Raw genomic sequence first — 21,058 nt, forward strand, 5'->3', positions numbered from 1 at the left:
ACTATTTCTCCAATGTATTTAACCAGAAACTTTAGGGACCAGTATTTTGGGGGTACACCAAATTGAAAATTCACTCTAGTCAGCAAATAACCAGGAATATTTCACAGGGACCAAAGACCATTCTTTATATGTCTTCCCAGATTTATTATAATTTCAAACTTCTCTAAAATAAAAAAGAGAAGTCTTGGGACTTCCTTGGCAGTACAGTGGTTAAGACTCCATGCTTCCTCTGCAGTGGGTACAGATCTGATCCCTGGTTGGGGAACTAAGGACCCCCATGCTGCAAAGCATGTCCACGAAGAAAAGGAAGTATGTTTCCTCCATACCCACATTGTTGAGAGTTTTCATTATAAATGGATGTTGAATTTTGTCAAATGCCTTTTCTGCCTCTATTGAAATGATCATATGATTTTTATCCTTAATTTTGTTAATATGGTCAAATCACATTGACTGATTTGCAGATATTGACCCATCCTCACAACCTAGAATAAATCTGGACTTCCCTGGTGACTCAGACTGTAAAAAATCTGCCCACAATGTGGGAGACCTAGGTTCAATCCCCAGGCTGGGGAGATCCCCTGGAGAAGGGAACAGCTACCCACTCCAGTATTCTTGCCTGGAGAATTCCATGGACAGAGCTGGAGCCTGGCAGGCTACAGTCCATAGGGTAGCAAAGAGTTGAACACGACTGAGTGACTTTCACTTTCAGTCATGGTTTATGATCCTTTTAATGTATTGTTGAATTTGATTTGCTAATATTTTGTTGAGGATTTTTGTGTCTGTGTTCATCAGGGATATTGACTTGTAATTCTTTTCTTGAGACGTCCTTGTCTGGTTTTGGTAGAAGGGTGATGCTAGCTAACCCTGTAAAATGAGTTTAGAAGAGTTTCCTCCTCTTTTATTTTTTGGAAGTTGAGGAGGATTGGTGTTAATTCTTCCTTGAATGTTTAGTAAAATTTACCAGGAAAACTATCTGGTCCTGGAAACTTTTATTTGTTGGGAGATTTTTGATTACTCGTCATCAAAATCAATTTGATTCAATCAGTAGTAATCAATCTGTTCAGATTTTCTATTTTCTGCTCCATCCTGATTCTGTTTGTAAACCATCCTCCATATTACTACTGACGTTATTGATACTTTATAAACCCCCAGTCTTATCACACCTAAAATCTTTCCTGTTAAACAAAGCTGTGCAGTGCTTTCCCTGCTGCCTACAGATGAAAGTTCAAATCCCTAAGCATATCATTCAGTCTCATTCCAGATGTTCATTTCAATTTCATTTTTTTCTCCGTAGGCTCCATATTCTCTTCATCTTAGTCAATTAACTGTTCCCTAAATCTGCCATGGAATTTTATGCCCCCTGTGTTTTGTTAAGGCCATTCATTGTCTCCAGTGTCTGCTCACCCCACCCACCCCCAAAAGGCCAAATATCCCTCTTTGCTCTCTTGGTGAAGGACCCTCAGGGCTCACTCTCATAGTTACTTCCTTTGGTATTCTTATACAGGACTAAGTACCAGTAATACTGGAACCACTTACTGGTAGTTCTATAATTGTAGATGCTCTGTTTCCTTTATTCCTCTACTGAATTATGTTTCCAAGAGAGGACAAACTTTTGACTTTGTTTGCTTGGTTTTTCTTTGCAATTCACAGTCTGTAGCATAGTAACTAATATATAGGCACTCAGTTACGTGTTCTGGGTTTTAAAAAACACATAACATACAGTGCACCATTGTAGCTATTTTTCAAGTATATAGTTCTGTGGCATTAAGTAATTCACATTATTGTCCAGCCATACCACCTTCTGTCTCGGGAACTTTTTCATCTTTCCAGACACTCTGTTCTCATTAAATACTAACTCCCTGGTAAAGAATCCGCCTGCATTGTAGGACACCCTGGTTCGATTCCTGAGTCAGGAACATCCCCTGGAGGAGGGATAAGCTCTCCACTCCAGTATTCTTGGGCTTCCCTGGTGACTCAGCTGGTAAAGAATCCGCCTGCAATGTGGGAGATCTGGCTTCAATCCCTGGGTTGGAAAAATCCCCTGGAGAATGGAAAGGCTACCCACTCCATAGTGGAATTCTACTGGAGAATTCCATGGACTATATGGTCCATGGGGTCGCAAAGAGTCAGACACGACTGAGCAACTTTCACGTTCACTTTTCCCCATTCCCGCCTCCCTCCAACCCATGGTGATCTCCATTCTACTTTCTGTCTCCTGTGAATTTCACTATTTCAGGTACCTCATATAAATGAATTGCACAATATTTGTACTTTTGTGACTGGTTTTAGCATAACATCATGAAAGTTTAAGGCTTCCCAGGTGGCACAGTGGTAAACAGTGGTAAAGAATTCGCCTACCAGTGCAAGAGACACAAGAGATGCCGGTTCAATCCCTGGATCTGGAAGATTCCCCTGGAGAAGGAAATGGCAACCCATTCCAGTATTCTTGCCTGGAAAATCCCATGGACAGAGGAGTCTGGCACGTCATTGGGGTCACAAAGAGTGGGACAGGACTGAGCATAAATACGCGCTTGTTAAGAACATAAGCTTTAGAAACAGAAAAGTTGTCCTTTATCACTTATATCTTAAGGACTGTGCCTTGGAAACATCAGGTTTCATCCATGTTGCAGTATGTGGCAGATTTGTCTTCCTTTTCCAGACTGAATAGTATTCTGTTATGTATACACAAACACACACGCACACACACACTACCCTTTATTATACATTCAGCCATCAGTGGATACTTGAATTGTGTCTACCTCCTACCTATTGTGAATGATGCTGCTTTGAACCCAGGTGTGCAAAGATCTGTTCAAGTCCCTGTTTTTACTTCTTTTGGATAATACCCAGCATCAGCTAAATGTTGTGTTTCCCCCCTGCCCCCACTGGATTATTAAACTAAGATGTATTTTGTTAATGTACAAAGCTGTGGTAAATATTTATTTAGAAGTTTAGAAATCAGCAGAATATTCCATTGCCTCCTATAGGGTACCAGCCGACCTTCACACTATCATGTTTTGTGGGATGATAACTGCTTTACTGCAGATGAACTTCAGCTGCTCACCTACCAGCTCTGCCACACTTACGTGCGCTGCACACGATCTGTTTCTATACCTGCACCAGCGTATTATGCTCACCTGGTGGCGTTTAGAGCCAGATACCATCTCGTGGACAAAGAACATGACAGGTAATATAGACGCGTAACAAGTACAGGTTCTCACCCAAATCCAAATATGCTCTGGGTGTTAGGATTTTCTTGGGAAATGTCTTTTAAGTGTTTATGTGTAAGTGAGCATATATGTGCCTCTCTATTTGCCATAAAGTACTGCCACTTAGAATTAACATTCCACAGGCTATGAAAAGAGTCAAGGAACCAAACAAAAAGCACTGATAGAACTAATTGTCCAAGGTGAGGGTTCCTATTAAGATGTACAGTCTAGGCTTATTGGTAATAGTGTGAGGTAGTGATTTTGTTGCTTTACCATTAGTTCAGGGGAGATATTATCAGTAATAAAAGTGATATATTCAGACAAAATTGTAGGATGTCTTGGATTTGCTTCTAAATAATCCTGGGGAGGTGAGAAAAGTAAGCCAGAATTGGCGTCGAGTTCATAATTATTGAAACTAGATGACAGACATGTCAGAGTTCACTACACTGGCCTCTTTGTTTTTAATTTTAAAAAATTTTCTACAAATAATATTCTTCAGAATTATTACATCAGAATAGGGATTGGTTTTGTGCTCATTGCCACTTTCCTTACAGTGCTGAAGGAAGTCACGTTTCAGGACAGAGCAATGGACGAGATCCACAAGCTCTTGCCAAGGCTGTACAGATTCACCAAGATACCTTACGCACAATGTACTTTGCTTAAAAAGTCTAAGGATATTCTCTGAGAGGAAGAACTGGAAGATGAATCGACATACAACTTATGTTTCCAGTGGAGTCAGCTGGGTGAGGATGCCTCCAGCCATACAGAAACCAACACTGCGTGGGGGCCAGGGTCTGATTTCATGTTGATGCAGGAAGATTGTCTACTTCGTCGAGGAACACAGCACCATTATGCAATATGAAACCAGCCAACTGCTTTTTTGTGCGGTCTCCTGTAGGAAGTATCGCGGTTGTTTTGTTTTCACTTTCTTGTAGTCTAACCCTTTTAATGCCTTTACCTCAAGTTGCTTGGCAGCACAACTCTTTGCAAAAAAAAAAAAAAAAAGTAAAGAAAAAGTAAATGAAGGTTTTTTTTAAAAATACACCTATATGAATAATCAAAGTGATTGTTCACAATGATGTGTGCAAAAAAATTAATGTGCATTCATGTATTCTTGTAAAAGTTATCTGTGTATTTTACATATATACATGCATACCGCATATGCATATATATCTGGATCTACACTGACAGTGGATATATATGTATCTCTGTATATATTTTACAGTTCATTCCATGGGGGAACCGTCTTTCCCTTTTATTATTCTCCCACCGCCACTTTCATTTTTCTCTCTACCTCCCTTGCCACATTTTTTTCCCCTGATGCTACCAGTGACATTCAAATATTCATGTATCTGGTTCATTTGAATATGAAGCATGGCAAACTAGATTTTTATTTTGCACACCCTACTCCTATCTCTTGTCTCATACACAATTTGGAGTCCTCAACTCTTGGTATTGCTTTCCTAAGAAACAAAATTATTTTATATATACATATATATATATATATAAAATATGGTTTTGTGAGAGTGAGTGTCTGCCCCCTCCAGCCCTCAGCTTACATTTGCCATTTGTGCAATGTGTATATAAGCAGTAGCACCTAAACTGTTCTTTTTCTTTAGTGAATTTGTTAAAGCTGCTATTAAAAAAAAAAAAAAACTTGTCAAAAGTTGTAACTCCTCTATAACTGATGCTACTATTCTAAAGTCTTCTGTTTCTATGTGTTATACATGGAAATCCCTTAAAGCTTTTATAAAGGGTAAATGTTTTACATGATTGGAATCGTGTAGGGTTGAGGTCTCTGAAATTGGGTAGAGAGAAGGGGTTGTTGAGGTTTCTTTTAATTTTTTTTGCTAGTTTACTTGCTGCCTCTCATACCTTAATGTGATTTTCATATATATATTTTTATATATATGTGTTGTATATATAAACATATATGTATGTGTTTTGAAGTATAGCTTCCTTTTCTTTTATATTTATTAGAGTAGTGCTTTAATAATTATAGAATCGTATTGGCAACATCTTTTATAGAAATATAATTGTTTATTTTAAGAACTGACGATTTGTTTTTGCTCTCTTGTAGTGCAATAAGCAGTTTTAAAAGAAAGCTGTGTCTGTTTTACATCTTTACCACAAATCATGGGAGAAACAGGCACCTCCGTAATTTTAAAAGGGCAAAGTAATATAGCCTTAATTTCAGAAGGAAAGTTTTATAATTTTCAAGTTTAAAGCATGTCTTATAAAAATCATTATGAAAATGAAGGAAGTTAAATTTCCTAAATGAGTCTTGACCTTGAATATTAGAAATAAAGTTGAAGAACTTTGATTTAATTAATGACAATGACTAGCTTAAGATATAGAAGACATTTAAATTTTTGAAAAGAGCTCGTGTTTGTTGAAGAATCATACTGGTAAGCTGCCAGTTTTCATCTACTAAAACGAGTCAGGAAAATATAAAATGATATTTTTAAAACTTTATTTGCTAATTCATCACTAGTGTAACTTTCCTTTTAAAATTAGGGAGATGGTGACAAAGGAAGTTAGGATTTTGATCATTTGAAATGAGTTAAATCACTGAAATGTTGAAAAACTTTTTTGCAGAACTTTTGTTTTATTAACTTCACTTTAAGATCTTAAAGAATACTATAAAGCTGTCAAAACCGAGTTAATCAGTAACCTTGGATTCAAGGGAGCTTTGCACTTTGTAACTCATGAAAATTGCATTTAAATTTTTTTTTTTTTTTGCACTGGTTCAGAGTGTAGATATTACAGATTGTTTCCAGTGGGCATTGTTGTTAACCTTTCAGAATTCCATCTGCACATGAAAACAAATGGATTAGCTCTTTAGTTTCTCTCTTACCTATTATCCACGTAATGCCAATTTACTGTATTTTGAGCCTAAAATCTGAGCCCATGTCCTCCAACAGGTATGAAATCTTTTGTCCCCCTGCCAGAAAATTAAGAAAGTACTGTATTTTGTATGTTTATTATATTGAAGTTGCTGAGATGCAATTTACAACACTGTTTCAAAGCTCTTTACATAACGTAATATTTGTATAGTATATACATTTTTCTCCCAACCGCCTCTCCTCCTCCAAAAAATGTCTATAAAGGTTGTATTTTTTTTTTTACATTGAAATTTCACTGAATATAATCCAGAACATAGACAGGAGAAGGAAATAGTATATCTTAGATGGTAAAAACCTGATGGTGTATGTTTGCTCAGTATGAGTAAAACATCGTCCTTAATCAGTGAGAGTTTCACAGATTCATGTGGGAGACTTTAGGGCCTAGGGAAGAACTGTAGATAATTTTCCCGTTTACCTGCTTTACCTAATTTCAGTCACCTAATCTCACATGTGCTAAAGTAAAGCCCACAATTTAAATCTATTTAGAAGGACTTTTACAGAGGAAAAAAAATTTTTTTAACATAAAGCTTTACCTTTGAAATGAGTTCTTTATAGGGTGCTCTTAGAGTTTCAACATTGCTAGTTTAAAGTTGGTTAACTTGAAAGAATATGTATAGTATATTTCTATTTTGCTTACTAACAAATTGGTGTATCAAACTTGATTATAAGAAACTGTGCTTAGATTTTAAGATAAAAGACTAAATGGCACATATTTTTTGAAATTTGTTTTAATTGTTGTACTTCTGGTGTAGAATCACTGATCTTTTTTATTTAAAAAAAAGGAGAAAAAAAAAGATTGTTTTGAGTTTAAATGGTCATGAAACTCAACAGTGACCTTTCTGTTCCTGCCCTTGCTCACTAACTACACATACAGTGAATGCTAAATTTCTCTCTGCTGTTTTCTGTGATATATGAGTGACTTTAAAATGTCAGTCCCAGCAACTGGTGTAATAGATTTTCTTGTGAAGAATTGGGAGCTTAATGTATATTCTGGATGGCAAATATGTAAAGTGCTGATACGTGTTTATATTACAGTATCAAGTTAATGGCATTGAGGACCATGCATTTATAATACTGTAGCTGCTATATTTATTTAATGAAGTAGAGTCTGACAGTTACTGCACTAAACAGTAAGGAGATGAGCAGGATTCAAGGCTGGTGTTAAACTTCTTTTTTTTTCCTAAATAAGATTTAAGAACATGAAATAGCAAGATAACAAAGGGTGCTGCCAATTTAGGTTCAATTTAATGTCAGGATACTCTTTCTTTGTTTTAGAAATATGGAATTTTACTTTAAGAGTTTTGAAAAAGGGTACCTCAGCCTCCTTAGTACTGGTTTTTGGCTTATTTTCACAGACATACCGATGCCCTTTATTTTTTTCTTAATATTTACCTTTTAACACATTTCTCAGAAAAAGTATTTGTCTATGAAAATCTTCCTGGTTATAACCTATTAATTTATTTATCTTCCTTGAAGAGAGTCTAGGTGGGATTCTAGTAGGAGTATACTAGGCGTTTTAGAAGGCACTTGATAAAGATTCATCTCTTCTTTCTAGCATGGAGACTCCTAGCCTTCTAAACACCTATACTAGTTTTCCAAACTATAATAGGTTCTCTAATGACCCACCACTGCCTAAAGTTTACTTATATATTCTCTAATGGATTTTAGTATGACAGACCTCATGACAGGCTTAGTCATGACAGACTTAAGCTATGTCCAGGAAAATAAAAGCTGAGTTGCCATTCCTTAGAAATGATTGGCAGAGGATCTCAGTGTTTAAGGAAAAGAATCCCAGTAATAAATCTGAAGGATCTATTTCTGATGAATTATAGACTAGGAATTAGAGACTCTTATCCAAGAAATTTTGTGGGTATTTGATTCAGAGGCCAACATGAATTTACCATAGGTAGTGATTTTTATGAAATTCATGAAGCTAGCCACTTGGATGCAGCTAGAATATTTTGTAGTCTTGCTATTAAAACTTGATAGTGATGTTTTTCCAAGAGGCTTAACTGACAGGTCTGTGTAAATTTTATTCAGTATCATTAAACCTGGTTTAAATAGTTATTTTAATTCATCCTCTTAGATGTTTTCCTGTTGAATACTTTTTAAAGACAAGTTGCCACTAATAGTAACTTGCTACTTAAATTATCTTTTATGAGTTATCAGTCAAGCTGTAAAAAGACACCATTGGACTGGTATCTTTATTTTGGCTTTTTTAATCCTTTTCATTCCTTTTGAGAATTCGTGGATATCCTAAAGCTTCAATAATAATACTTGCGAGACTTTATACCAAGTGAGACCTTTGTGAGTAGCAGTATAACCGTGACTCTAGAGTCTGTCTGTATTTCCCTTTTCTCCTCTCATTTGATCATATAAAGCACTTTGTGATTCTGTAGGAGTCGAAAAGCAAAGAATAATGTGTAAAATCAGTACATAGATGGGAAAGTGAGAATTTTCTCCAAAAAAATCATTTTAAAAAATTCCTACTTATACTAAGAACATTTTTGATCAGTAGCAATACTAGAAATGATACTGTGATTAGTGAAACCTAAGCTGACTCACAGAAAGAAAAACTCAGTCTCTCTCTCTCTCTCTCTCTCTCTCTATATATATATATATAGCCTCAAAGGGAAAAATATTTTTTACTTTTTCCTGCTTTTAAAAGTGGTACATTTCAGTTTATAGTTTTCCATGTTGATCAAAATAATTTATTTTAACTGAAATACAGTGGTCAAAGCTTGTGCTAATATTATCTACTACTAGTTGAATTTTATTTTTCTTTACCCATCAAAGATAGTGCTCTATATTTTTACATTGTTGTAAGAATATTTTGCTCTTGAAGTATGGAAACTAAAGATTTTAATTTGAATTAAAGATAGAAGGTTAATAAATTTCATATGGAGGGTTAAGATTTACCAATGAGAAGCCCTCTTGAAGTATCAGGTAGCCAACAGAATGACAAAATTAAGATGCTCTCGAATCATCCATCCAGCCATTGGCTTCCCTTCCTTTTTGAAATCAATATCTGAGGTAACCAAACTCTAATGTTGTATCTATGTTAGCGTATCATTAAAGCAAAGATGTTCTTCAGGGTAGACGCTGAATTAAATTTTTAAATCATTTTTTAAAGCAAGGAGGTTCTTAGAAAGTGCCTTTTCAGAAGATGGTGCTGTAGACTTTTATTTTTCAAATAGCATGAGGCTAAAAATTTAAAAGATAAATTATTTTAGAACTCTAAGAGTATGAACGTTTCATACAAATAATGTTATTTGTTGTCCTGAATCTGGTCCAAGGGAACCAAATATAGCTTTTATTCAGTAAAGTATCTAAGTAAATGCTCACCAAATGTATTTTGTAGGTTTAAAAACAGTTTTTAACAGAATTAACCCTTTCAGTTCTCAGCTGTGTTGAAGGTAATCTGTATGGCACATAAAACAGCGAGTTTGCTTAACTTTTTAGCAAGGGTACGAGTATGGTAGTAAACCCCCAAAGTCAATGGTAATTTGCCAGAAATTATGTGATAGGCTACCCTCTCCCCCCTCCAGCATATTCACCCTTTTGTAAATATCTATTGGTGGCCTTTTCTAATTACTCCTCATTAAAGAAGACTGCATATAAAGATAGAGCCAACTCACCAAGGAAATAGGAAAAGTAAAATGATTATTTCTCTATCTTTAGGGAAATTTTTTCTCTTTCAGGCAGCAGGATATATTCTAAATGTCTCCCTCTTTTTTTCTAGCATAGATGAAAAATGATGGCAGTGCATCTATACAGTTGGTTAATTAGAAATAGAACATGGCTTTGGAGGAAATAAGTAAAAGGAAGGATAATAGCAGAATTATTCCTACAGGTTGGAAATTTAGTAATCTATCAGAAAGCAATGTTCCCCTGAACTAGAAGTAGTAAACAGCAGTAAATGATCACCTAACCAGTTCTTGCTTGTGAACTTGGTGAGCACTCTTCCAGAAAAGAACAGACTTAAAAACCAGACAAAAGAACACCACACCTCAGTAACCTTGTATGCTGCATTATGTAATGATAGTGAAATCATATTGATTGTTTGGAGTGTACTATGTCTGTCTGCAAATATACATGCACAGTAAACTTTTTCATTTTTTATAATGTCATAATAGCAATTATGGGTTTATTTTTTTAATATTAATTTTTCTATTGTGATGTTTGTATTTATTGACAATTTGTGCGCAACTTTTATATTTTGCTTAGATATTGGTTTTAAGGTATTTTATTTTTATAGATATTTCTAGCTTTTCCTCTTTCTTTGTAATATCAGCTAAGATAAGATGGAATGTTAACATACCAACCAAACTACTAATTCCATAAACTCTAGAGTTTGGATTTTTACCAATAAACCATTAACACTATTTTCTAACTTAGAATATTTAATGTTGTTTATATAGTGGGCATTAAAAAAGACAGTCTTTAGACAGATTCCTGAATGTGGAGGGGAAGTGGAACTTTCCTATAAGTTAGATTTCCTTCCCTTAAGTATCTAACTAACAGACTGTATTGATTTCATCTGATCTGCAGATTGGTGCCAGCTTGTTACACTTCTTTTTCTAACTTCAGCTACAGTTGAAACTGCTTAAATGGTTACATCATTCAGCATTAGGATTATGATGCCATTTTTATAGACCTGGAAAACAAATAGCAAATGATTCAGAAGTCAGTGGTAATTGACTTTGAAATGGGGTGTCCCCTCCCCTGCCATAATTATATTATATGGAAGGTTTGCTACCCTGATCTTTTTCCTACTGTGCTTTTAAAATTGTTTTAACCCTACCATACTTTTAAAGTTGTTTCACAGTTTAAATAGCTAAACTTAAGATAAAGACTGATTAATACTGTATTTCAGCTAAACATTTAAGTAATAATTACGAATTTGAATTAATTGGAGGACAGTTAAAAGTATCATTATATAATAGTAATTTCAAGTGTAATATAGTCACTTTAGTTTCCTAGTGAATCAGCTCAGTTCAGTCGCTCAGTCGTGTCCAACTCTTGGTGACCCCATGGACGAAGAGATCAAGATTATTTGTATTGACATTAACTTTTTATAAAGGTACATGAAAAAAGTGAATTCTCTTAAACAGGTAAAACATTTCCATTGTATTTTTACACAGTGAATTTTCTTGGTAAGCCAATTTTTTTCTGTAAGAGATTAAAAGAGAAACTTGATCCCACCCTCTGAGCTTTAAATTCTAATTTATCAGGTTTTAATGTATGACATTTTGCCATACTATATTCTTTCACTGAGAAGGGTAAATGAGAAAGTTTCAAGTAATTATAATCAGAAAAATGTTATTTTTATATTATGTGAAACAACAATTTAAAATGAATCAGCCTGTGATTTCATATAGATGTTAGTTATTATCACTTTTCCCCCACATTTTTGCCAGTTTCAGTGGGTTTTCAAATATTCATAATACACTAAGCTACTTCCTTTACCCGGATATCAAGTAGTAATTGAAGGTTGGTATCGGGAGTTGGTGATGGGCAGGGAGTCCTGGCGTGCTGCGGTTCATGGGGTCGCAAAGAGTTGGACGCGACTGAACTGAACTGAACTGAACTGATTCTGATTATAGGAGTTTGTTGATACAAAAAAACTAAATATGTTTTGAGCAGTCAGATATATTTTTGTTGCAAGTATATGCTCCCCTCTTAAGGATATTTATTGTGGTCATAATTTTAATAGTTTTATTTATTATGCTTCAACATTGCCCTAGGTTGACAGGCATATGATTCTTGTAGGCCAATATTTTAAGGCAGCTCTAAGTAGAAGTCCTCCTTTGTTTTCTTTTTTTCCTTCCAAAAGCTCTTAGGAACCTGACATATAGAGCTTATTTCGCTCTTTATGATTGGCTCCATAAATCAGGGTGCCTAGCATCAGTGCTGAATTACCATGCTGAAGTACTGGGTGACGTGCTCAAGCTTCGAGTCACCTCTTAGAGCTGTCGTGAATAGTCTTACGTGAGTAGGAAACAGATAGGAACATTGATCATTAGAACTTTGCTTTTTTGTGTGACGTTTTATTTCTAAAAATTGATTATATGCAAATCTACAATGTTATGTTTTAAGTTTAAAAGGCTGTGCCAGAGACTAGAGAGGGAGATTACTCTGGTATTTAATGCCTAAAACTTTCCAGCTTTATTTACTTCATGGCTTTAGTTGGAAAGACAAACAAAAATCCTTTAATTTGGCCCTTTATTTTTAGAACCAAAGAAGGGGGAACTTTTCTACAAAAAATGTTGCAGGTGTGATAGGAGAGCTTTGTGAAGAAATGGACCAGTGGGTTTGTAAGAGTATGTAGTAAGGGGGGAAATGAGGAAAAGGAAAAGGTTTCTTTGCTGGGATCCTTTTGGACAGAAACCTTAAGTGGTTTGATACTTACCTATTTCTCATAGTCACATTGTAAAAGAAGAACTCTTGTTATTTGAACCTAAGAAAGTGCCACTGTAAACTAAATGTATTTTATGTTGTTTGTTGTCCCAGATCTAAAGGTATATCTATCTTCATTAGAGACGTTGCTTCTGAATTGTAATTTTAAAATGAAGTATTTTTCTTAAATAGAGCCACGACATTGCTATCAACAAAGCTTCTCCAGCTTTTCCCTTTATATAGAAAACATAAAACAGAACCTTCCCAGACAAGGTAGTCTTTCCTGTAAAAAAATAATATATTTTTTGATAAAAGATTTAGGGAAAACACTGGTAGGCTGTGATGAAGAGGGAAGTTTGCCTAACATAGATAGTCCAGCCAGGTTAATGGATACAGTTTGATCCCAGGGAGTTTAACAAGAGGAACTTTTGGTAGCAGGTAAACATTTGGTTTTGGTAGCAACAGGCTTGGATCTCTGGTGGTGACTAACTGCGAATATCTCCCTGTTTCATAGAAAGGAAAGGGAATGATCTCATAGTGTTGACTGATGATCCTGCATGTGCTGTTTTTCTAATTCAGAAATCAGGTCTAGCAAGCACTAACCAAAATCTAATACTTTGTCCCCGTAAGATTCTGAAAAAGATTTCCAGGAGCTTTCTCATTTCTTAGCCCAGAGTACAACCATTCTCCTCTTTAGAAAAGAAAGAATAAAGATTTAGAGGCAATTTATATAGAATTCTGCTTTGAGCAAATGTCTTTAAAATGCTTTGGAAAGAAAGATCACATACCACAAGTTATGGCTTGATTGAGAGGCTCTCTGAATACTGTTTTCATGTTTGGGTTCTAAAGCTTTTTCTTTGACATACCATTCTTTGATTTACTTGAGTGCCGTCATTCTGTTCTGGGATGTTGTCAGCGTCTTATCCCATTCATGAATTGCGTGGTTCTTCTCTCTCCTCCCCCTTACAGACACACACAAACACACACACTATTAAAAGGGGGAGGGATGAAAGAGAAAAGATGATAAGAATCATTAGAACGTAACTTCAGTTAATAATGATAGAAATCCTGAGAATTAAGATTGAAAGTGTTAGTGCTGCAGCTATTCTCTGTCCGTAAAGGTTTTTGCTACCTGTAGAGTGATAATGTGTACAGAATATGTATCTGAAATAGGATGTTATAGCAAAGTAATGGAGAAAATTATTCCTGAAAGTAACATTTCAGTTTTTTGCAACAGTGATCCCCATATTCTTAAGGAAAAATTAATGTAGCTTCTGGTTTTAATGAATCAGACTCTGATTTAAACATCAGATGATTTGTAACTGATTCTGACATGTCACCTTAAATATATAAAAATTATATTAAATGAATACTTGACTATTATGTCCTCTTAATTTACATATTATTTCAGACCTTAGTTCTGTAGATATATCTCTCACCTATATGCCTCTTAGTGTGTGCAAAGTTCCATATTAAATTTTTTTTTAATTTATTTTATAGTCAAACCTGAACTATAAAGGAGAAAGCAAAATGAATTTCAAATACCAGAACTTTTAGAAGATCACAACTGGAAAAAGATGGTTGAGAGCTTGTTGCCTTTGAGGGTAGTGAAAGTGTTAGTCGCTCAGTCAGGTCCGACTCTTTGCACCCCCATGGACTGTAGCCCACCAGCCTCCTCTGTCCATGGAATTCTCCAGGAAAGAATACTGAAGTTGGTAGCCATTCCCTTCCCCAGGGGATCTTAAAGACCTCTAAAACTTGAGCTAAGACTTAGAGTTTAGCTCTACCACTAATTTGCTCTGTGTCCTTAGATTTCCTTAATCTCTTCATGCCTAGGTTCTTGTAAAATGGTATTGATAATACCTGCCCTCATCTCCCTCACAAAGTAGTTCTAAGATTAGGATGATGTTTGTGACAGTGCTTGAGTTCTCCAAAAGAAAAGCAATTCAGAGGTTCAAGATAAAAGAATGTTGTTGTATGAAGTGTTCATTTCCAGTTTGCCCCTATGAAAGTATCTTTAGTTACCACCCTGGATCATTTTATCAAACAAATGTAAGAGAAACTGAGGCTTTATCATGGTATGGCGTTTGCCTACAAACGTATCCTGTTCCATTTCTCCCCTGCTAGCTATCACACAGGTTGAATTTTTCTTTGTAATCATTTTTGGAAAAAGTGCAACTCCAAAAACCAAACTCCTTTTAGTGGTGCTATGGCAGCTGTGATTGTATTTCGAGTTAGATCAATGTGATGAAACCATCAGATAATCAAAACTTAACTAACTTTGCCTTTTGCCTTCAGGCATTTTTGCTGTGGATTGGCATCAGAGGCTGTTGCACAACCAGATAGTTATCCATTTGTTATCCCTTTGTTTCTTGCAGATTTTTTTGTACCTTTTTTTGGAGTACGGGGTTAGGTTTTAAGAAGGAAACTGTGCTTCTTTCACGTAACACTTCACAGAGTTGACCTTGCTTTCCAATCACCATGTACCTGTAAAAAATCATATTAAAAGGGTTTTCTTCTTCATTTAAATTCAGTTCGGAGCATCTGCAGGTGATTTTAGGCAGCCTGTTGGTGTCTGACCCAGTTATCTTTATGGATTGTGGGCGGAACCTTACATTTTTACAGACTTACCCACTTTCCTGGGGGTTAGGGGCTCCTGTTTCTAGGGAAAAACACAAAGGGCACATCACCACAGGCTGCATAAGCAATTCCTTTGCTTGCTTGTTTTGTTAAGAAATAAAGGATGCATTTGAGGTACACAGGGTATGAATGCATTCAACATTTATTTTTTATTTCTATAGATGCTGATCTCCCCTTCTTGCAGGCAGTTTGAGCTTTTAGCTCATCACTAACATGGGTGATATCTGCCTTAGTTTTATAGGATACAGTTGGGGAGGTTCATGCTTGGAAAATGAACGAAAAAAACCCACCTTGCTGGGTCAGATAGCTGAGAACATTGGATATTTCAGGAATACTTTTAAACAGTTTTTGCTATAATGTGTAGCTTTAATATCTGTCTTCAGTTATAGACCCATGAAAGTATTACTGTATCTTGTGAATAAAGATCATTCTTGTGAACTATATGGATGCATTCATAGGCTGTGGGAAGCAGTGGTGTGTGTGTGTCCGTGTGTGTGTAAATATTCTATGTTTATAACACTGTGTATTACGTAAGTTTATATAGAAAAAATGTGTTTCTTTAATGTTTTGGGGGACTAAAATTGTGATATAACCATTCCAGTGTAATCTGACCACTCACTCTAGAGAACATTTATACTACACACAGATACACACCCCTAAAGCGTGGCTAACTGCTCCCACTTTAGATAATTGCTGCTTTTTTTAAAACCCAAAATAATGGAGGAGGAAATAGCACTCTTTTTAAAGGGGCTTTTCTGAAAAGTAAAATGTAAATATAGGACATGTGGGGAGGGTGGGGCCATCTGCCTGCAGATGGACAAATAGCCTTTTAAATTTTACTTTTTAACCATCTTAACCGTGTGTGCCTATTTGTACTGCAGATGTGAAATATTTGGGGGGGTTAATATCAGTATGTTTTGAAACTGAATTATTACATAAAATCAGAGTAACCTCTTTCTCCATCCTCCTTTTCCACACTGACTATTCTTGCCAAATATTTCTACCGAAACCAAGTTTCAGCATGGTAAAACGATGGACACTCAAACCTCCTTCTTCATCTTCCCTATCCTGTCTTACACCCGGTCTGGCCTTATATTTTTTTGTTGGCTTTTCATAAGTAAGAACAATTTACTGTAGTTTAGAGACTGCAGAATTTCAAAATGTTTATCTATAAGCCTTCCTTTGTTAATGTTCAGTTACACAGTCATATTAGTTAAAACAGTGGAGTCAGTGGGGTGAGTCTGAGTTCGTAATATGCTGTAAGATAAAATCTTGACTGATATTAAACTTGACGGCTGCATATTATTAAGAGGAAATTGGATTACATGGTGGGTGGGAGCTAATCTATGATATATATGTAATCACTGTATAATTAGAAACACCAAATGTTGAGTCCTATCACTGTGTACTTGGGGGCCAGGCTTTGGATATGGTTTTCATTTTAATTCCTTGAAAACTGTATGTCATTAAGACGAGCAGAAGGCAAATAAAGTTTTTAAACAAAAATGCTTTGGGGGGGTATTTAAATTATGTTCCCCCAAAAAAATCTTTACTACAAAAAACCTAGGGTTGAGATTGAGACGCTTCAAGCCGCTTTTTAAGCAGTTCAGTCACTTACAATATTTTATGTTAAAGAAATTGTCATAATTCTTTCTGAGCCAAACTGTCACTAAAGTGTCCTGTGACAGAACCACTCCTCTTTTTTCTGCCATTCTGTGTATTGGAAGAGTTCTATGTTGTATTTGTTTTTAATCCTTGATTTTAAAATATTAATGGTTTTAGTGTTGCCTAGCATCAGTTTGAAGTGTAACTTTCACTAATAACTGCAATAAAAAGAAAAGCTTTGCTCCAAACTTCCTGTTGGTGTGTGTTCATCCTTACTGCACTTCAGGCTTAGGTAAAGGGAGTGTGAAAGAGTAGAAAGAATTTAGGCTTTAAGAATCATGAAGTCCTGGAGTCTAGACAAGTTCCTTGATGCTTCTAAATAATAGTAGGGCTGTTGGGATATTCAATGAGTCAATGAGTTAATGTATTAAGTACATTGGAAAGTACTTAATAGTGCTGGGCATGCAGATAGAACTCAGGGGTTAAAGAGGTTCTCCCTGGGACTTTCCCAGTGGTCCAGTGGCTAAGACTGTGTTTCCACAGCAAGGGGCACTCAGGTTTGACCCCTGGTCAGGGAAGTTATGCATGTCAAAAAAAAACCCAACTCTGATGGGTCTGGAGCTCCATAGGGGGGAAATAAAGAGATGTAAAATACAATTTAAAAACTTTCTCCCCCATCTAAATAAGACATTGGGTCTCTTAGACTCTCCTTCCTTTATTTAAATAACAGACACTGGGTGGGGTGGAAAGAGGAGTAAGGAAGAAGTCAAGCTTGCAAACTGCCAAGCGGTGAAGGAACTTAATAGGTAGGAAAAACAGAAATGAATTGGAGAAATCGTCACAGGCCCAGAAGTATTGGATACACAGCCCAGGGACGATATGCGAGACAACACTGGACTGAAATTTTGAAAACAGCTCTCAACAGTCACGACCGCACGACCTCAGCTATATTACTTTTCATTTCATAATTGAAGTTAATAGACTAAACTCAGAGGTCTCAAGTTGGCCGCCAGTTTCGGTCTGTAAATAATTTTTGTTCGGTGTTGAAAATATTTTTATTGGTTGCTAACATTTAAAAGCTGGCGATGGACAGAGAACCCTGGTGTGCTGCAGTCCATGGGGTCGCAAAGAGTCGGACACGACTGGGCTACTGAACTGAACTGACTGAACATTTAAAAAATCAGAAGATCTCACATAAAAATCCCGTCCAACATAAAGCGATTCATCAGTTTCACTACTGCTTCAGAGCCCTTTCACAGCTGCCACAAGGGGAAGCTCAGGAGTGGCTGTCCCCTTTGGATGGAGCTGACTCCACAGCCCCCATCGCTCTTTGCCCAGTTTGCAAATGTGTGACTCAAAGGAACCCTAGCAGGACCTGAGGCCTCCAACCAAGCAGCAATGACCTATAAGAATGAGCTCCTTACCTAGGAGGAACTCAACTACTTTGAAGGATTCCAACCTAAATATTAAACTTGTTCCTTCTTTATATGTTTTCCCTATTTCTGTTCTCTACAACATCAGAGAATTCAGTCTGATGCCATCTTGCGATTATGTATCCTGCACCCCAGGCTTCCCCCACCTCCATGTCCCCAGACTCGGTGCAACCCTAACGGTACAGTTTGTGTTCTTGAAGGATCTTGTTACTGATGCTGAAGAAGCACTGGTTACCTTAACTAACAAATGCTGATGGGTTGAGTTTCTTTAACTGCATGTGTCAGCTGTTAAATTTGACAAATAGAAGAAAGTCACTCTAATGTCAGTCTTGCCCCAAAACCACTGATATAAGTTCAGAAAACATCAATAACTATACCCAGATTCATACACTTAAATGGGGGAAATATGTGTAACAGTGATGCGAAGGCATGCTCTGATAAGTCAGGCTGCAGTAAACATAGTGAAAAAGTGAAAGTGTAGTTACTCAGTCGTGTCCAACTCTTTGCGACCTCATGGGCTGTAGCCCTCCAGGCTCCTCTGTCCATGGAATTCTCCAGGCAAGAATACTGGAGTGGGTAGCCTTCCCCTTCTCCAGGGCATCTTCCTGACCCAGGGATTGAACCCGAGTCTCCTGCCTTGCGGGCAGATGCAGATTCTTTACCATCCAAGCCACCAGAGAAGCCTGGTAGTGTACACAAATGTACCAGAAAATCATGACGGTTATCTCGGCAGACAGTAATCAACCAACTGCTCTGACTGATTAATAAGACAGGCTGAACTGGACAGACCAAGTCACCAATTCTATTAAAATCCAGCTGCTTGAAACTTTCTTCAGAGAAAAGGGTGCTCAGAGCACTACAGTAAGACCTACAGAAGTGAGGTGGTCATCTAAGGAAAATTCTAAGGTGGTTTTTCATTTTTCTGGGGGGCCGTACATCATGAACTCTTAAGTTCTCATAGTTTCCATGTTTCAGTCCTTTGATCATTTGACAAATTCTTTGGCTGCTGAGACTTGCACAGCTTGCGGCTGCTTTAAGGACATTAATTAGGTTAATCTGTCAGTGCCAAGAGAGGACAGGATCATTTTTACAATGTTTGATAAAATGTTTCTATCATAAAGGACAGGAAGCTTTAGTTTTTATCTGTTGAAAAAATGATGGCTGTTTTCCTACCTTGTCACTTTTGTTACTTCTATAATTTCTACAATCTATAAAGATCTTTGCAATGCCTTTATAGAGCAGCACTTTTCTCATCCTATTCTCCATTAAAATATTTTCCTTTAAGAATAATGCTTGGGTTCACTTATTTAAAAAGAAAAGCAGACATATTCATGGCTTATGAATTATGAAACTTTATATGATGTCCGATTCTCAGCTGGAACAAATTATATTAATAGACGTTTTTGCTAACTGACCTCAGAAACAGCCCAGTTCAAGGATACTTGCAACTGCTAACTGTACAGTATTACTCTTTACTGCAGCATAAAGTACTCTTTGCTGCTAGATGGAATTTGCACATTATGCTGCAACAACCGAAACCAAAAACATCGGAATAGTGTCGGTGCTTCACTAAACAGGATTTCAGTCACAGCGCCATCCGGATGGTCTTCATTTGTAATTTTGCTTTGGCTGTGCTGGGTCTTTGCTGCTGCACATGCTTTTCTCTAGTTGCATTGCAAGAGCCTCCCCCTGAGGAGGCTTCTCTTACTGCGGCGCAGGCTCGAGGGTGTATGTGCTTCAGTAGTTGTAGCACAGAGGTTCAGTAGTCATGGCTCCCTGGCTCTGGAGCACAGGCTCAGTGGTTCTGGCGCAGGTACTTAGTTGCTCTGAGGCACGTGGGATCTTTCCAGACCAGGGACCAAACCCATGTCTCCTGCATTGGCAGGTGGATTCTTTACCACTGAGCCACCAGGGAAGCCCCACTTGCAATATTTTTATACAAATGTAAAATTAAGGTTGCCAAACCGTTTTATTAGTTCAATTTTTCTAATTTGTTTTTGTCCCTCTTACAAAGATTTTAGGTTATAAAAATTTGCCATTTGTGGTACTCCCTTGAATACTTTTTTTTTTTTTTTACTATATTGGAAGATGGGTTTTAAATCTTTAATTAAAAAGTATTACTAGTATCTATGTTAAGACCCTTTAAAGGAGTGACGGAGCAACTCTCTGGTGGCTGAGTGTCCTCTATGGTGCCTGAGGAGTACAGGCTCTGTTCCTCTAAACACCAGTGGTCAGACCCAGGCATATCTCAGTGTATGATATACCCTGAGTGTGGTGTGTGGGATACAGGCTGTTCACCCAACATGCAGCCACCATTCTGGATTCAAAGTTGCAGCTCTCCACTAGACTAGTGAGAGGGTTGTCAGTGTTTTGCCCCGAGGCCTACTTCCAGCAGCATGTTTGAATCCTTGCTCTGGGATGGACTGGCTGCAGCTCTCTCTTCACAGTCACTGGCACACTGGACAAGCTGTGACTATGTTCCAGCGGAGGCATCACTGAAAGCTGCCACAGTGGGCTTTTTGGCTCTCAACTTTCACATTTGCGGGGCTTTGTTATTTCAACCATCATGATGTGGGTATCTATAAAGTCATGGCTATGCTATGGAACCCCTGACCTTTTAGACTTAATACCTTGAGAACTGATTGTACACCTCCTTCCCTCTGCTCTGTCATGCTCTTCAACTCACAATAAGAAGGCAATAACAGGTAAAAGTCCATTGGTGAGACAAATCTCTTCTCTTTATCACTTGATTTTTTTTTCAACCTGGTTATTTTGTAACTTTAAAAAATGTATTATTCATTTATTGGCAGCACTGGGTCTTTGTTGCTGTGATCAGGCTTTCTCTAGTTACACTGCATGAGCTTCT

The 21,058-nt window shown here is 36.9% G+C and overlaps 1 protein-coding gene across 4 annotated transcripts in view; it reads left to right on the plus strand.

Annotated features, from left to right (window-relative positions):
- The window catches only part of AGO3 (argonaute 3, RISC catalytic component), a 125,647-nt gene extending 108,640 nt beyond the window's left edge, over nucleotides 1–17,007 (plus strand). For all 4 annotated transcript variants that reach the window (XM_018041517.1, XM_018041526.1, XM_018041535.1 and 1 more), the window contains 2 exons: nucleotides 2,988–3,187; nucleotides 3,764–17,007. In XM_018041517.1, coding sequence (XP_017897006.1) covers nucleotides 2,988–3,187; nucleotides 3,764–3,872 — 309 coding nt within the window. In that variant the 3' untranslated portion in view covers nucleotides 3,873–17,007. The remainder of the gene's footprint in view (nucleotides 1–2,987; nucleotides 3,188–3,763) is intronic.

The sequence above is a fragment of the Capra hircus genome, chromosome 3 (genome assembly GCF_001704415.2).
Source record: "Capra hircus breed San Clemente chromosome 3, ASM170441v1, whole genome shotgun sequence".
Classification (NCBI taxonomy): domain Eukaryota; kingdom Metazoa; phylum Chordata; class Mammalia; order Artiodactyla; family Bovidae; genus Capra; species Capra hircus.